Raw genomic sequence first — 17,767 nt, 5'->3', positions numbered from 1 at the left:
AGATAGTTAGCATGGAGCAAGTGTGAGCTCCAAGTATTGTAAGCAGATTTCCAGATCGAAGTCTTGTGAACTGATCTCTTTCTATTGTGTGAAGCCTCATTCAAGCATTTTTTCACGCTACCATTTGTTCATTCGTTCACAGTTTAAAATGTAGTGATTAGCAAACTAAAAAGAAGTGAAGTTAGGCCTTAGCACTTCATTCCTTAACGTGTGGACAGGTATGCTCCTAACAACGAGTGGTTCATCCAAACCATGAATGCAGTGTTTTCAGTTGGAGGCGACGTTTTGTATCCTGATATCCCTAACAACTTTCTGAGGCTTTTGGCTGAAGGTAAATCATCACATGATTTGAAGAATTAAACGTTATTTAATCATCTGGCTTTCTGAAAACGTGTTTTGATGCAGCAAGTGGCATTTGTGTTACAAGTGAAGTATGCTTTTTTCCTTTCCAGGATTTGATGATGGAAAAGAAGATAAACAGCTGCGAACGTATGCAGTGCGGTCTTATTTAGCATTACTTGAAGAGGAAAATGTGTTCTATCCACAGAAGTTCCTTCAAGTCATGAGTTGGGTAAGGTGGATGCTTGGTCAAAATTGAATACGCAGTTGTGAGTTTAGCAGCAGCATCGACCTGCCTGCGTGCTGAAAGCTTTTCCATCTTTATCAGTTAGGCCGGTTGTGGTTACTAAATGCAGTGTTAGCCTTGCTGGTAACGGCCCCTGTGCTGGTTGTGCTGCTTTTTTAGCACCTACTTGAGCTGCGATTACCATCTGAAGAAGAGACTGTGGTTTAAGCAAATTGTGCTTTTGTAAGGCCTTAATTACTATGTGTAGCTTTCTTTTCAGACAGCTCTTTGATTTTTGTAAAGCTAAGTTGGAATCTACAAAGACAAACAAAAAGATCATTTCAAGCATTTGCCAGGAAAAAATAATAAGTCTTGCTGAAGCACATTGGAAGTAGTTTAATTGTGTAGTTTTGGTAGAGCAGTCTTCCATCAGTAATGCTGGGAATGCCTTCTTGATATGCAGTTGGATGTTCAGATTATTTTTCTGATATTCACGACTGCTTGTAGTACCTTCTTACAGCATCGGTTAAACCAGCAGCATTTTGGAGCAGTTGGAGCCAGCTCAGTGGTGCTGACTGTTGTAGCAGTTATTAGTTGGTTGGTCAGCTTTAAACTGAAAAAATTAAAAAAGCTGGAGTTCAAATCCAGTAGAGAGGTGTTACTTCATACAGGATCTCTTCATTTTATTTGTGTGGAAGATCCTTTCAAGAGGACCTATCTTAGTTTCAGCTGGAAGGAATTCTTCTCTTCAGTGTTCTGGTATGATGCTAGGAGGAAAAAAATGTTGATAACTGCTGCTAAGCAGTGCTGTACAGAGTCAAAGCCATTCTTAGCAAATGGCTCAGGGAGCTGAGAGAGATCACAATTGGGACAGCTGAATTAAACTGGGCAAAGCAGTATTCCATACAGCATGACATCATGCAGAAGGAATTCTGAAGGGGCTGGGAGTCCATCTCTTGTTCTCTTCTACTGCTGGATGGGCCAGCTGGGCACTTACTGAAGGGTGGTGAGCAATTACAGCATGTGATTTTTTTTTTTGTGTGTGTACATGTATTTGCCATAATAATTATCCTTTCCTCTATCTTAGTAAATAACTTCATCTCAACCCACAAGTTCTGCTTTGCTTTCCAATTCTCTTCCCACTGGGAAGAAGGGGAGTGAGCAAACGACTGTGTGGTGCTCAGCTGCCTTCCAGGTTAAACCACAACAGTTATTTAGCATCAGTGATGGTCTGCAGAATGCATTTAATTTTGTTACTATTTGATACTACACACTAATTTAAAAACTGAAAGCACTGCTATGTGTGACTGTGTGTATTTGCTCTGTTGTTTGTGCATAGGTTTTGGGGGAATATTCCAGCCTCGCTACAGATGTTGATCCAGAAATTATTTTGACAAGGCTGCACAACTTACTGAGGAAGACTTTTGTTACCTCTGAAACTAAAGCGTGGATTATGGCTGCAGTCACCAAGATAGCGTCGCGTGCCTCTTTCTCTAAAACAGTTGACAAGTTAATCCAAGAATTCAGTAGCTCTCTAGATACCTGCATGAGACAACATACCTTTGAATTGAAACATCTGTGTGAAGACAAAGTATTGATGAGGGGCTTGCTTCCGTTTGATGCTAGTTGTAATGACATGGTGGTAAGAAGTCTGCAGTGTGTGTTCTTGAACCTTCCTGTAGTTCTGAGAAGTTAAATATTTTGCTAAAAGACATTTTCAGAATGAATTATATTTGATAGTTCTGACTGGTGCCAGTCTTTAGTCTGCTTAAAGGGAGTTTTGAGGTGCACTTTTTCAGATTTGGCACATCCCCATGTTTATATGAAGTGCCATGGTACCGAGTAAGCTGAAGTGGCTTTAACAAACTATGGATGGTATTCTTCAGGTTTCTTTCCTTTGGTATTTTCATACAATTGCAGAATCCACTGCTTTAGGGAACATCCACTCTGCTGTTTTGTGTTTATATAAAAAAGTTAATATTGGAGGAGTCGATTTAAGTTACAAATCTGTAGCTCAAAGTTTGTTTCAGTGTACTTGAATAACAATTTCTGTATGTAAAACCATTTTAATGGATGTGAGGAATACAGCAGCCTTACCGATAGATATGGTGTGTGAGGCAAAAGATCCTAATCTTGCTGATAAGAGAAGATATTCTGATAATAACAGGCTTTTGAATAGAATTTGTATTTGTTACTTTCTTATTTTCCTTAATTCTTTGTAGGTAGATGCTTCCTTATCTTTTCTGGATGAGTTTGTGGCTGAGGGACTTGGCCGGGGTGCAGCACCATATAAGCCCCATCACCAGAGACAAGAGGAAAAACTTTCTCAGGAAAAAGGTGACTACAGAACATGCATTTCACAGTCTAGTGAAATTTATTAATTTGAAGTTGGTTTTTTTTTTTTTTTTTTTTTTAGGTAACTGATTGTTATGTGGTTTGTGTTTGAATCTGAATATGACACAGGGTCTTTAAGAAACAACATCCATATTAAAAAAAATAAATAAATAAAGCAAGAAGGAACAGACATTTTATTAGCTCTGTCTCCTCCTGCATCAGAAGGCCTCTTTCTTCTCAGATCTCCAGCACTTCTGTCCTCCTTCTTAGGAAGAAGAAAGCATAAGACTGAGTGGAAGTGAGAGAAAGCTATACCCTGTATAGCTTCACGGCTGTAGTGGAGTGTCTGTGCTCTGCTTCTTGCCTAACAATGACTGCTTTATGTTAAAGTACTGTCTAAAACAATTTTTAGTAGTTACTGAAACTACATCTTGTTTCAGAAACCATAGATAAGGTGGGTGGCCTGAATCCTGATTTGCCTGTCGTGTTGAAAATAAATTTATAGCCCAAAGTGTCAAGAATGTTCGTAAAGCAGATGGTGGTATATGGACATGTTGCTGTGAGCTCAGAATGTGTTATGTAGGTGCATGAGCAAACAGAACAGCATAGATCTGATACAATATTTTGCTCTGCAGATATTAAGAATTGGCAGATATTTTAGTGATGCTCTATAAAATCATTTACGCTGTTTATCTTTCATGTCTAAATGAAACTTAAGTGGACAGATTGGTCTTTAATTCAGGATAGGATCCTGAATAGGATAGCATCAGAAGTGTTGTAATACAACATACTGATTTTTCAGAAAGAGTTCCTTCCTACTTGTTTGAGCCTTTACTGTAACTCTAAAAGGTTGTCTGTATTGCAGCTCTGAATTTTGAACCTTATGGATTGTCCTTTGCTTCAAGTGTGTCCTCGGCTGGTATGGCTGGCAGACAGTCCCCCACTGGCTTATCGTTTGGTTCTGATACGTCTGGTAACAGTGCTGAGATGGGGCATAAAGAGTGAGTTAATTTGTTTCTAAAATGAAGTATGTTCTTCATGAACTTCCACAGATTGGAAAGCGTTCTCTTGTACTCCATTATTCACTATGTAAATTAAAGTGCCAAAGTGGCAAATGGTGTTTAAAGCAGAGTGTTGGCATGCTTTTATGAGCACGATGTTCACATAGCTTATCCTGTTTGTTTTTTCCCCCCTCTTTTAGGACAAATACTCTGAAACTGGAAGGAGTAAGGAAGCTCTGGGGCAAAGAAGGTTATCTTCCAAAAAAAGAAAGCAAAGTAGGGAAAGAAGATGAGCCACAGACTGTGTCGTGTAGCAGCTTATTAGCAGGACGGGTGGCTGAATGTCCCGTGTCACAGTCTGATCAAGTTTCCAGCCTCTCTGAGGAAGAAAAAGAAAAGCAGCAGCTGGCATCAACACTGTTTGTTGGGCTGGGATCAAACACTGGTGTCAGCCTGGTAAGTGGTTCAGCTGTGACTTGCCAGTTAAAAGTTTGTATATAACCTTATTTACAATTAGAAATACTTATATGGATATGGAGATCAAATGGACATTTTTTTTGGTAGAACTAGACAGATGACACCAAGACACTGGAAAACTATTGGAAGTTACCATTGTAGTCTGATCATTTGTTAAGCATGAAACAGATTTGAAATTGCTTGATCAATATCCAGAGTAGATTCCATTCAGTAGAACTTCCTTCTTCTTACCTACTGTGCTTCAGGTTTTGTTACCAGTTTGTTACACTTCCCTAAGAGCTGTTCTTTCATTAATTTTGTTGGTTGTTACTTGTCCTTGTTCCTTCTGTTTCAGTGTTAACATTTACAGAGCTTATTGGTAGAAGCTCCTTCCATGTTCAATTTTCCTTCTTTCTTTTCAGATGGGGAAAGTGGATTTATCTACTCAGAAGTTCAAAAGAAAATCAAAGATAGATGAAACCCAAAGTAATGAGGAGGCATTGGATATGCAAAATAGGGCTGCCTCACATTTTGGTCCCTTACTTGATACTGTCCCTGTTACTAAAGAAGAGTGTGATGGAGATAAACGCACAACATTAAGGAAACCTTCCCTTTGTTCTTCAGATACTGTGGAAGAAACACTTCAGTCTGTAAAACAGCATGGGCTGGATGACAAGCTTTCAGATAGTAGACTGTCCCCATTGTCTTTGTTTGCTGATAGTAATATTGAAATTCTTCAGCCTTCTCAGAGTTCTCAGTGTGAAAATGCCAATAAAACAGTGCTGCTCCCTTCCTTAGCAGGAGAACTGGAAGAACTCCCTCACTCTGAAGTAGCAGAACTTTGTCAGAGTGATGCCTTAGCCCTGTATTTATGTAAGGTGTGGAAAGCTGACTCTTTGCTGCTCGTTGTGTTTGTTTCAAATAAAAACACGTCTGCACTTAAGGCTGTGAATGTAGTGTTTGAAAAAGAAGAACATTTTCAGGTAAGAAACTTTCCATCGTGTTTCAGATTTACTTGCAAGTTTTTGTTTCATGTGCGTTTAAGTTTGTGGTATTTAGTTCAATATAGTAGACATTCTTTTTTCTCTAAGCATTTCCTTCAAGCCTGTGATATGACTACTAGGCTTCTAAAAGATAATGACAAATCTCTGTACTAAAGTTAAAATGTGAGTTGATATGTACATGTTGCATCATTTCTCTTATTCATCTTGATTTGATTTCCTGCTGCGTGCTTCTGTAAGAAATACATATGAATTTCTCACTTCTGAATTCACTTCCTTTAGTTTGAAAGTGAATGCAAGTCTAATCAGTGACACTAAGATTCTGTTTCTCTTGAAAAATGATGCAGATTCTGGAGAGCCCTGCCTGCCAGTTTTCTGTGATTGAAGCTCAGAGCATGGGATGTTGTCAGAGGTGTGTGTGCATGGACAGAGTCTGTACACAGGGAGTTATTTCTGGCTTTGTTAATTACCAGTCAGAAATGGAAACTCGCCTTGAATTTTCAGTACCTTTATCATTGCTGGATTTCATCAGGTAAGCAAAACTGCAGTTTTAAAGATGTGTATATTCAATTGAATACTGGACAGTGCGGGATTGTCTTAAGTATTGGTTATGAAAGCACAAGGCTTCATCTTGAGTTCATTGGTTTTAATGTAATTAGACTTTTAATAATAGTAATTTGTTAATTTCATGCTTAAAAAAAACCAACCAAACAAACAAAAAAACCCAACAAAACTAGGGAGATCTTTTGCATAAATAGAATCTGTATTTTAATTTAGAAACCTAAAGCAAGATACAGAAGCTTTAATGATAAGTTTTGAAGAGCAGGGGTTTACTTAAACTACTCTGCACTTGTTTGATGTTTGCTCTATTCAGAAAGTTTTGTATATAGAATCTTTTTTAGGACACCAGATTTATTCTGATTAATGTACCTTATCTTACTGTGATCTGTGGTGAACTTTAGGCCAATGGAAATGACTACAGAAGACTTTGGGAAGCTGTGGTTGTCTCTTTCCAATGATGTGAAACAGAATATTAAAATTCCATCCTCTCAGGATTCCTTCTCAGCAGCTCTGAGTGTACTGCATCAAAAGCTGAAACTCCACATTGTTGATATTATAGGTGAGTGCAGGTATGCTGTAAGATTGTTCACTAACTTATTTTTCTAGAGAAATAAATACATGGAAACAGGTACCTTACACTTCAAAACTGAACATCTGGGAGCATGGTAAACACAGGGACATACAAGGATTTTATTGGCTTTACTCAGCTCTGTGCAAAGGTTGCTGTATAATTGTGAAACAAACAGTACATTTTAAAGGGGGCAAACTTGTAAGCATACTGAAGAGGTCTGGAAAAGATACAAATGTTTGTGGGGAAAAAAATCAGAGGTTTGTGAATGATGCTATAGCTGTATCTAATTGTTACTTCACTTTTTATCCTGTGGCTTCTGTTATTTTAAGGTAATGAGGGAATACTGGCATGCCAGCTGCTTCCATCTGTGCCATGTCTGCTGCACTGTCGTACTCACTCAGGGATGCTGGCTTTGTGGTTCAGATCACCTTGTTCTGCTCTTCCAGATGGTTTGCTCTATCAGTGTCAAAAGGTGATGGAAGAATCCTGATAACAATAGTACCTGCCTTAATCTATTTGGGGTGCAAAAAGGAAGTGAAGGATTTATAGAGTTACGCTGGTAATTACCAAAGTGAATTTAAGGTATGCTTCTCAGAAGTATTCACAACTTTCTTCCAGCTGGCACTAGTCTTGGACTTGAGAGGGAAGGATGATGACCTAAAATATGCCTGCAAAAACGTGCTCAGGACTGTACAGTGACTACCAAATAATCCATAAAGTACTGTTATCTGTTCAACTGAAATGTAAATTTCTTTTGTTGTAAATGACTGAAAGTACTTACTTTCATTATGCAGCTTTTGTAGGTGTCAACAGTCATTCTTCGTAGCAGTTACCTAAACATGGTTTTAAAGCAAACAGATCTCTTTTATGCACTCAGACTTGAACACTTGCCAGGTTCATTTGATTATCTTAAATTTTTCTAAAATTGTTTTATAAGCACTGCTGGTGGCAACGAGTCCCACATTGGTGGTGGTACAGAGTAACCTATGTAGCAACAAAAGCTATTAAATATTTTAAAAATGGGAGTTTTAATGAGTAATGCACCTGCCATGATCTTGGCTTAGCACTGAAGTATGTAAGTGGAAACATCTTGGTAGGAGACAGGCATGTGAAATTGTGTTGAAAGCATCTCATGGGATGGGATGTAAGACTCTTCAGTGACTTCCTGTCTGCAGTTCTTTGTCCATGTTCCAGTCCCATTCCCTTTCCTTAGGGGTCAGCAGCACCCCAGTGTTTGAGCCACATCTGAGATGTTTCATATGGATCAAGTCTGAGATCATGGAGGTGCCTTTCAGACACCTTATATTTAATATGGCTAGATTCTCTGTCCAAGAAAATTCATGTGATGAAAACTTCATTTACATTTTCTAATTATGAATAGCTTCAATATGACAGATGTGGCTGTACTGTGTGTGCGTGCCTGGGAGCTGCAGTAAGGCATATGAGCTCTGAGTTGGTCCAGTGTTTACGATGAATGTGTTTGTATCGTTTCCTCCTCTTCCAGTAATAACTTAACAGCCTTGAAAACCCAACATTCTCAATTTATTTAGACAATATATGAAATCTTTAATACTATAAAAAGTATATATATCTTCTGTGGTTTTATTTAAGAACACGAAAATTGTCCGGATGGCTCAGAAGTTATGTAAATGATGTCTGTGGTAGGATTCTCGCTTTCATGAATGTTAATATGAAACTGAATATTAACAAGGAAGTTTTAACTTTTAGTTGATTCTTACCCAATAAGCACTGGTTGGAAAGGAAAATAAAGCACTGTTTGCTGTGTTTTGGTAAATGTTTGTGAAATCACCGTAACAATGTTAACGTGCTGATGGTTCCTTTTTTTCTTTAAGTCATGCTGTTTGTATTGTCAAAGTGAAGCTCCTTTTTCTATTGCCGTTTCAGTACCTTGTTGAGAAATCTAAGTGCACTGAACCTGTAAATATATTTAATGTTCTGCGTACTTTAATGTTTACTTGTCACTTAAGAAAGTTTATATAGGTGGGAATGGATTGATAGTGGGATAATCTCCAGCAAATGATTTTTCTGCTGGTAAATCTGACTTCTGTTATGCAGTTGGACTTTTCTAATTATGTGAAATGTAATGAAAGTATGTTTTTGGCCTATGCATTTAAACCATGTCAGCATTTCAGTTGTTTGGTCTAGTGTTTAAAAAAGAGAAAAAGCAATGCCTTCTATAACTCGTGTAAATGCTCTCTGACCTTTTCCACTGTATGATAATGTATGGTAAGCTATAAATATGCAGTTCTAAGAGAATTATGCTTATATCACATAAAGGGTTTTGCAGAATTTGTACCTATTAGTCTTTATTTCTAGAATGCCCAGCTATAATTTTCTTAATCTCTCACAGTCTTTATGTTTCTTGTAGTTTAATGAAGAAGTAATCAGTTTGTTTGGTGCCCTGCAAATATCACCAGAATGCAGCAGTGTGAAGCCTTGTTCATAGTTGAAGTGGTATTTTCTGTCCTTAACCTTCACCCCCAGTGCGTGACTGGGCGAAGCAGTGATGCTGTCCACTTCTGGTATGGAGTTATTAATGATGGTAGGTGTGAAAAATGCAGGGATTTTTTACTTAGGGAGTGTGTGTGACTTGGTTTCCTTTCTTTCTTGAAGGATTAATGTGATTTCTGGGAAAGTGAAATAAGATGTGTAGAAGTGGGCTAGAAGGAACTGTGAGCGTGTGATCTAATTAGCATGAAGACTTTTACTTTCAAGGACAACTGGTGGCTGCTCTGAGTGTAGTGACTTTCTGAGCAGGTGGATTAACAGCATTTTGGAGAGCCTGAGGTACCAGGAGGTTTCACTGTTTCACTGTGGTGTGCTGCAGGCATCTTAGAGTTCAGGACATTTTTGGAGTCAACAGAGAAGTTGTATGGGAACAGTATTTTTCCTGTTTTTATCAGCTTCTCCTGTTGCCAAAGTATTTTCAAGTATTTTTAATGACAGAGTCAAAATTGGTGAAAGTACTTTGTTAGGTATTCCCTGCCCCTCCTGTGAGGAACTAGGATAAATTTATGTAAGGAATAGCACTGTCTTCAGGGCCTTCTGTGTTTGCAAGTAGCTTGGAAATGATATTGCCTGATGTTTTTTACATATTGGGAAGATAGAAACTTCCTCCTAGTGAGTGCTGTCCATCCACCATCCAGCCCTCAGGCTGTATTATCTGTGTGACAAGGAGGTGTCTTTTTCTGGATCTGAGGTGTGTATCATAGCTGGTAAAAATAGAAGTAGGCCTGCTGGGGTCATGCAGGGTAAGGCTTGCTTTCGCAGTTCTGTTGCTGTGGTAAGAGGAAGTTGTGTTTTACCTCTTGGTCTTTTCAGGGTCAGTCATTTAATATGCCTTTCTATGAGAGTGTTTCTTCAACACAAATAAGATTTCACGTTCAGTGCAATGTACTGTTCTGTGGTACATCTGCAACTTCATTAGGATGCCAAATGCAGTCACTCTTGAGGATTTCTTCAGTATTAATGTTTCTGTGTTATAAAGTTGGCAGTGATGAAGCAGAGAATATCAAGTCCTGCCATGGTATGACTAATAAAATTAACCTAAGAGCAGTGTTTTACTGGAATTTGAATTGTGCCAGGAATGTCTTCTAACTTAAATCACAGGTAGCTAAATAGGAACTAAATCAAATAATGAAACAGTTGCAAGGCACGCTTGCTAAAGAGCTGGGTCTTAGGCATGTTACAGCTGCTGTGGGCCTTGCACAGAGGTACCTTCTTGGCTCTGACTGAGGAGAGGCTGGGCCCTGAAGGCAGGTCCTCCATGTGGTTTGCAGGGAGGTTCTTAGGCTGAAAGCCCCTGAGCCATACTGCAGGATGGATGGAGCAGTGTCATAGTTAGCTCAAGTGCTAATGATGGAGGAGTCTGAAAAATGGGGATTTCCTTTGTCGCTGCTTTCCAGTTTTCTTTTAAACACCTAATTTGTCCATGTTCGTTCCTCCTACATTCACAAAACGTGGTCTTCAAAGAGTTGCAAACATTGAAGATGACAAGATTAAACCAATTCCTTCCTCTTAGGAAGGAACTAATTTCAATTTCAGTTTACTTTGGGTAGTAGAACAAAGAAATCAAGTGAAAGAAAAAAGGGCAGTAATCACACATTTTTTAATCCACGAATATGATAATACATCATATACTTAAGATGACCATTGCCAGTGTTTAGCAATGTTGTTACATAGCAAGCTACTAGTACAAAAGTAAACAGTGAATATACTGGATATGCAAGTATGATAAATACTAAAAAACATCTTCTTTCCTTAAGGCTACTCTGATTTATAAATAAGATGACAGGTGTTCAGCTGGCTCGTCTAAAATATCAGAATCTGGAACATCAGCACTTGCAAAACACAAAAATTCACGTATACAGGATATCCCTTTTGCTTTGGACATCTTCAGTGTTGAATAATCTTTTGCTCTGGCTTAAAAAAAAAAAAAAAAAGAAATCCAAACAACCAACCAAACTGACATATTTGCTACAGGAGAAACAAACACACAGATGTGACCTGTGCACTGGAACAGGAGTTCTGGATGTAATAACTGTGGTTCATAAGCATTGGTTGACAGGTACGTGCTCTGAGAAAGAAAGCAGCTAATGGTGTGTGTAAATATGACTCTGCAAATGTGGAAACTTGCAACCTTGTAAGGCAAATCTTAACAGACTTCCAGTCCCAAAAGTTCATATCTCATTCCCACGCTGAGTTGTAAAGGAATAGTCTGTATTCACTGCTGCTGAATATACTCTTCATGGTTGAAGGAAACATGATGGAGAATTACATCGATACCAAACTGCTCTAGTAATGTTTTGTGCTGCCATTTTCACTTGCTTCGAAATGCATTCTTTTGGGAATGGATGCTTCTAGCACAACTGCAGAGAATACACATAGTTGAGGTATGTGTATTCTCAGCTGTATGTAGGGAAGTACAGCAATTATTCTCAGAGTGAGAAAAGGCAGAAGAACAGAATTTACCTCTGTATTTAAGATTTTAAATGGGACAACAATTTCTGTTGTTGTCGTGAAGTAATAGGTGACAGTGCTTGGAAGTTCTCCTTAGGGAGGGATGGCTTTCAAATATATGGGAGTGTCTGCCGTGTCATGAGAATGGAGAAACCCCATGACACTGAATGTCTTGGCAGACTGAGGTGAGTCTGAGAGGTCAGAGGCAGGGGGCAAGGAGAGATTTCTGCACATGCTTCCTTTACGTAGGGTCAGCCAGCATCAACCCAGCTGTAAGGTTCTGCAAGCAGCAAGCTGGCTTATCTGCTCTGGTTCTCTTCCTTAATGATAGCAAAACTTGACAGAAACCAGTATTTCTTTGCAAAATATCTTTTGTTTCAGGACAGCGGTGCGTTTTGCTTAAAAACAAAAAAAGCAGAACACTCTGAACCAATGGGTTGTTTACGAAGCTCACCAGAGTTGGTAGCGTTCTCTTCAAAGGGCTGTGGACATACTGCACTCAGATGGCACTGTGAGCAAAGCAGGTGGGGTTCTTTTTTGTCATTGTTGGCACAAATTGATACTATGGACACATTAAAATGAGAGCTTTACTGAGGCTGAATGTTATCTATTGAGGATATGAGATGTTAATGTTGCTTTGTACAGCAAGTGGTTACTTAATTGTGTTCCTCTTCAAAAGTGCAAAATGTTCACAAGGAATATTTTGCTCTGACAGAACAGTGTGAATGCAAAGAGCAGCAGCATCTCCAGCCTGAATTCATCCAACGTTATCAAATACGCAGCACCTGAGACTGGGAGAATTCAGGAACTACTTTATGTTTTTTCTTGATTGCCTTTGAGCTTCAATCACTGAGCTGTTCTTCAAAATTCATGTGAAGCTTTTTTTCAGTATAAGCCAAAAATTTCTAATGGAAATATTGTTTCATAGAGCAGCTCTTTAAATTTTATTCTGATTTACTTGTTTGTATTATTTATTATTCCTAAATAGACTTAAATACCATGTGAATTCAGAGATGCAGTCTCACACTGATTCCTGATCATTTTAAAAGGAGCTTAACGCATCACAGCCTTACCTTCTAAGCCTTTTCACTTGCTGTTGGAATAGTAAAAACACACACACCAAGGGCAGTCTGGGTAAATTCCATGCATTGCTCTTTTGCCATCACCTATTTTAACACAGCCATGCTTTTGAGCTTACTTTCTTTTCACGTGTTCAGCCTTGACCACAAAGCTAGTAAGATCATGATGTACAGCAATCTATTTCTGAACAATATATATCAGCAGTTTTTTTTCATGCCACACCTTGGAAAAGACTCAGTTATCTGTGAACAAAACATTAAAACTGATAGCTTTCTGGATTAGGTTTTTCCCTTCATCGTGTGCCAAGTGAGCACCTCTGGCTCCTGCTGGAGACTGCAGTAAGAAGAGCAGGAAGGATGCTCTCATGCTCACCGTGGCTCATGAAGGGCGGCCAGTTCTAGGCAGAAGTTTTTTGGCTGGTTTCTTGCTTCCGAGCACAGTTTCAAAGGATCTTCTCATCAAGTAGTTTGTTGATGCCATCGCAGATCTTTTTGAGGTATGGCCGACAATCCCCATCCAGGCTGTACAGGGCAGTTAGAAATTCCACATCTGCAAAGTGATTGAAGACGTGGTTGATGCGCCCGTGGGATTTCGGTGTCAGGTGCCGATCTACCAGTTCATGCACAAGGTCTTTACACTCATTCAGGAGTTCTGCAAGAACATTTCTGTCAAAAGTGTATTCTACCTCATAGAAACTGACAATTGTCATGGCAGTTTGATTCAGCTTCTTCCTGAACTTGTCTACAATTTCCATCTCTTCGTGGTTGAACTGATTATTTCGATAGAGGATCCCAATTTTTATTGCCACTTTAATCAGGTCTTTCATAATTTTATGGGCTTCCTTTTTGTTTCTGGTATGTTCCTTTGTTACCTTGTACAGCTCATCAAAGATTTCACTGCTTGTGTCATCGATGAGCATGTTAGCCATGGTTTTGGTTGCCATTTTACTCAGGATCTTTTTCTGGGCTTGCAGTGCAAGATTCTTGGAACTGAAACAATCAGGACCTGTTTCAGGATAGCAGAAAAGAGGGAAAATGTTAATTTTACTTGGTGAATCGTTTTTACCATCAGGTAAGAAAAGCAGTGCCCGTGTGTTTAAGTGTTAACCATGTTTCAGGTCTTGCTGTCACTGAGGTTTTTTTCTTACAAATGGAGGACTGGATGTCTTGGTGGGGGATCCCCAGGCCAGGTCACTGCTAGCCACTGGTTCACTAGCAGCAGAGCTTTTTCTGGTCAGTAGTTCTGTGTTAAAGCTTTCTTGGTAGAGAGATCTCTTGATGTGCCTATATATGTAAATAAGAAAAACGAAATATTTGCAAATATTTACTCAAACTTGAAGGAATTCTACCTCTTGCCATTGGGAGGCACTGTTGCTCCGCGGTCAGTCTGAGCACCCTCAGTGCGGGCCACTACAGCAGTCATAGATGTGCTTTTGTTTTGCTTCGTCTCCAGTAACTATGCCTTTCTCATTTGCTATCGGCTTGCAAAACTCTAGGATACGGTTTCGTTTGCCTCAATACATGTGATTCTGCTAGCTGAAAATGCCTCAGCTACTTTCTGTACGTTCATCAATAAATACAAATATCTTGCATTGTTCTTTTACCTGTCTGTGCAGGTTTCACTCAGGACAGTGTCAGAGCATGCAGTTCATGTGCAGCACGTGGCTACTGCTGTTGGACTTGATCCAATAAAGGGGAGGGGAGGACCACGAGCACGACCCAGAGGGCTGGAGCACCTCTCCTACAAAGACAGGCTGAGGGAGCTGGGCTCAGTCCGGAGAAGAGAAGGTTCTGAGGTGACCTGAGAGTGGCTCTCCAGTGTTTAAAAGGAGCTCATAAACAGGAGGGAAACCAACCTTTAACATGGGTGGGTAGTGGCTTTAAACTGCAGGAGAGGAGATCTAGAATAGCTGTTGGAGAAGTTTTTCATGGTGAGGCTGTGGATGCCCCCATCCCTACAGCTGTTCAAGGCTGGGCTGGGTGGGGATGTGGGCAACCTGATCTAGTGCTGATCTGGTGTTAGCAACCCTCCCCATAACAGGGGTTGGAACTAGATGATATTTGACGTCCCTTCTAATCCAAGCCATCCTATGATACTACTGGTAGTGATTAATTTGACCTTCCTCTGCTTTTCACCTTAAAGTTGTTTGTTTTTCATGGACTTTGCGTGGACAAAATAAAGGAAATGGAAAGATTTCATCTGAAATGGACTCCAGTTTAGAACTATGTAGCAGGATCCCCATTGGCTCCAAGGGTACTTCATCACTGATGAGCATGTGTGTAGCTTGGGGACCTTGGTGTGAGGTGAGGAACAGAGCACTTGGGCCCTTTGCCAGCTGCTGGGGAACCTAAATGCTAAGAGATTTAAAAAAAGTTCCAGTGCTGATTTGATTTTGGAGCCTGAGCTCATTAGGCCTTTTCCAGCCATTAGCATATAAATAGTGCCTGCACCAGCCTGCTGTAATTCAGTTGTGCAGCAGGGATCTGTCAGTGGCTGGGGGTGCAGATTTCTATATCTCTGTACCGTGTTCCACATGGCCCTCACTCACAACTGTTGTGCTTCACCACAGCCTCTTGGTGCTTTCTTCTTTATTCCACGAGGCAGCAGTAGATACAGGAATTTGAGTCACAGAATTATCTGAGTTGGAAGGGACCCGCAGAGACCATCCAGCTCAACTCCCCTGCAATGAACAGGGACACCTACAGCTGATAAAGTCCTTCCAGCCTGATGTGGGCTGTCTCCAGGGCCGGGGCACCCACCACCTCTCTGGGCAACCTGTGCCACCTCCTCACCACTCTTATTGTAGAAGACTTCTTCCTTATATCCAGTGTAAACCTCCACTCTCTTAGTTTGAAACCATTCCCCCTTGTCTTAGCCCCTTATCGTTCTGTTTAAATTGTTTTCCAAGCTCACTAGAATGTCACATTGAAGTTGTCATCATTCCTTGTGCACTATATCTGTACTAGTGAGCTGTACAAAAGAATGCCCTTTAATTTCAGCTGAGCCACCACCTGGAAAACATGATTCAATGCGCTTGAAAGAATTGCCTGTCAGTGGGAGAGCAAATTGTGGGCCTGGTCTGCTGACTGGAAGAAATAGAAAAACGGTGATTTAATCTAGAAATGATAAAACCAGGATGAGAGCATTCTTTCACATTGCAGTGTGTTGGAATATAAATAGTATCTGTGATGAATAATTATGTGCATTTGACAAAGGAAAATGGAAGATGAATATTAGTGTCTGTTTCTGTAATAAGCGTTTGCTATTAATTAAGTGGATGCGGGTGCTCAGTATCTGTTTTCATCAGAACTTGCAAATAATTGCAGGGGAGTTCTGGGATATTAATTTACTTGCATTATGACAATCCCACTGCTGTGTTGTCTCTACCGGCTGCCAGTCCAGTCATCTGTCCCTGTGCTGACAAGGACATGAAACTGTTTGAGAGTGGCCAAAGAGCTAGGAGAACATTTAAGGTCTGAGGGCGTGCTGTGTGAGCAGTGGCCAAGTCCCTGGGTTTGCTCAGCCCGGAGCAGAGGAGCTGAGGGGAGGCCTATGGAGGCTGCAGCTCCTGCCAGGGAGCTCTGCTGTCTGGGGCGGTGACGGCCTGAGGGAACAGCACGGAGCTGTGCTGCAGAGGGGTGGGTGGAGGGGAGGGAAGGTCTGCACCAGAGGCTGGTGGGCACAGAACAGCTCCCCAGGGCAGTGAGCACGACCCTGAGCTGCTGGAGCTCGAGGAGCATTTGGACACTGCTCTTTGGACAACACGAGGTGTGCCGCGTGAAATTCTGGCTCTTCTGAGCACGGCAGGTTTACAGTGGAAGTCTTCCTGCAATACATTTCTCTTTAAACATCTTCGCCTCCTACAGCCAGCGCTTCTATTTTCTGCTTTCTTTCACACAGCAAAACAAATCAGAAACAGCGTTATAGAAGCTATTAGCATTCAACAACGTTACACCAAACCTAAAAAAGAAAACCCAACCTCCCAGCACAGTGCTTTGCAAGGTAATGGTTAGTCCCTGTTATAGAAATTCAGATGTCTTAGTTTTCATTCCAGAACGGACCAGTTCTGCCTCAAGTCTTTTTTCCTCTCTTTAAGTCACCCAATGAGTCGTGCATGATGAAAGCTCTTCCAAAAGGCCATGCAAAGGGATTTGACCCCTCAGCACCATTCTGCATAGCTCCACAGACCTCTATTTTCATGGTGGGGTCACCACAGCCTGACCAGTGCTAGTCTGGGGACAGCCTGCATCCAGCTCTGCAGAGCAGTGCTGAGCACAACTCGCCATCCCACCATCTGCCCCTCACAGCGATGCCTCGTATGCACGAACCCTAATAACAGGGATGCTGGATAACAGGACTGCCTCATGACAGAAGTGTGAAAAGAGTTCGGCAGCTCTAGGGAGGGGAAATAAGATTTTTGTAAGAATTTTAGGAGTTTTTGAGCCTAAAAGGCAAGAGCATCTGTAATATTCTCAAAATAATATGATTCCAGATGGCTGCACCAAGTACAAAATGGCTAGAATCAAATGCTCAGTGACTGTATTTTTTGGTAAATATCCATTCAATCGTTACATAAGTGACAGCAGACGTAGTACATGCCCCCACTTTGCATGGGAGAGAACATAACTCACTTTCTGGAAATAAGGACGTGGAAACAACCACCCTGAGCAGATGAATCTAATTAGCCACTTAGCCAAAGCCTTAATAAAGTTTTGCAGCTAAGATATTTTCACTGCTGGCAAAAGGCTCAAGTGGCATTTCCTTGAACTCTGAAGAGAGTGTTCATTCGCAGGTAAAAATGTATGGAGTAGAGCTGGTCTGCAGAAGTGGAGTTTGCCAAGTGCTATTTAAAAAATTATGTCGGCTTGCTTGAAGAGAAAGGATATGAAGCAATCAATCTGGTTTTGCCCCACCTGTGAAGGTCAGATTGGGTATCTGACGCTGGGAGCTGTTACTATAGTGCCTGTTACAGCTTTTGTGCTGATCCATCAATTAACTGAATGCCTCCTCTGCCTCACCTGAAGCAATGCCACCTGCAGCTGTGTGTTACCTCTCTTTGAAACTGAGAGTACCTGAATCTGAGCTAAAATGCTGGCTGCCCTGTGCTGCGCTGCTCTGTGCTGCTGGATCCCTGCTGAGCCCATACCAGCCCCATAGAGGTGAGCAGGGCTCTGAAGGTACTGAGGTCTGTAGGGCTGGGAGATGATGTGAGTCCAGA

At 40.7% G+C, this 17,767-nt stretch overlaps 3 protein-coding genes across 3 annotated transcripts in view; 2 read left to right on the top strand and 1 right to left on the bottom strand.

Annotated features, from left to right (window-relative positions):
* Window positions 1-17,767, top strand: part of AP4E1 (adaptor related protein complex 4 subunit epsilon 1) — a 61,010-nt gene that overhangs the window by 9,157 nt on the left and 34,086 nt on the right. The window contains exons 12-23 of the mRNA XM_048956658.1: window positions 219-331; window positions 453-571; window positions 1,905-2,207; window positions 2,788-2,902; window positions 3,765-3,900; window positions 4,101-4,356; window positions 4,779-5,339; window positions 5,705-5,889; window positions 6,320-6,477; window positions 6,819-11,993; window positions 13,523-13,620; window positions 14,165-17,708. Of these exons, the coding sequence (XP_048812615.1) occupies window positions 219-331; window positions 453-571; window positions 1,905-2,207; window positions 2,788-2,902; window positions 3,765-3,900; window positions 4,101-4,356; window positions 4,779-5,339; window positions 5,705-5,889; window positions 6,320-6,477; window positions 6,819-6,979 (2,107 nt within the window). The 3' untranslated portion in view covers window positions 6,980-11,993; window positions 13,523-13,620; window positions 14,165-17,708. The remainder of the gene's footprint in view (window positions 1-218; window positions 332-452; window positions 572-1,904; window positions 2,208-2,787; window positions 2,903-3,764; window positions 3,901-4,100; window positions 4,357-4,778; window positions 5,340-5,704; window positions 5,890-6,319; window positions 6,478-6,818; window positions 11,994-13,522; window positions 13,621-14,164; window positions 17,709-17,767) is intronic.
* GLDN (gliomedin) overlaps window positions 6,387-17,767 on the top strand; it is a 118,711-nt gene continuing 107,330 nt past the window's right edge. The window contains exon 1 of the mRNA XM_048956692.1: window positions 6,387-6,477. The gene's annotated coding sequence lies outside the window, so the exon portion shown is untranslated. The remainder of the gene's footprint in view (window positions 6,478-17,767) is intronic.
* Window positions 10,596-17,767, bottom strand: part of TNFAIP8L3 (TNF alpha induced protein 8 like 3) — a 41,829-nt gene continuing 34,657 nt past the window's right edge. Inside the window, exon 2 of the mRNA XM_048956699.1 lies at window positions 10,596-13,554. Within this exon, the coding sequence (XP_048812656.1) occupies window positions 12,992-13,554 (563 nt within the window). The 3' untranslated portion in view covers window positions 10,596-12,991. The remainder of the gene's footprint in view (window positions 13,555-17,767) is intronic.

Source organism: Lagopus muta, chromosome 10 (genome assembly GCF_023343835.1).
Source record: "Lagopus muta isolate bLagMut1 chromosome 10, bLagMut1 primary, whole genome shotgun sequence".
Taxonomy (NCBI): Eukaryota; Metazoa; Chordata; class Aves; order Galliformes; family Phasianidae; genus Lagopus; species Lagopus muta.
This window is presented reverse-complemented; position numbering and strand designations above follow the sequence as displayed.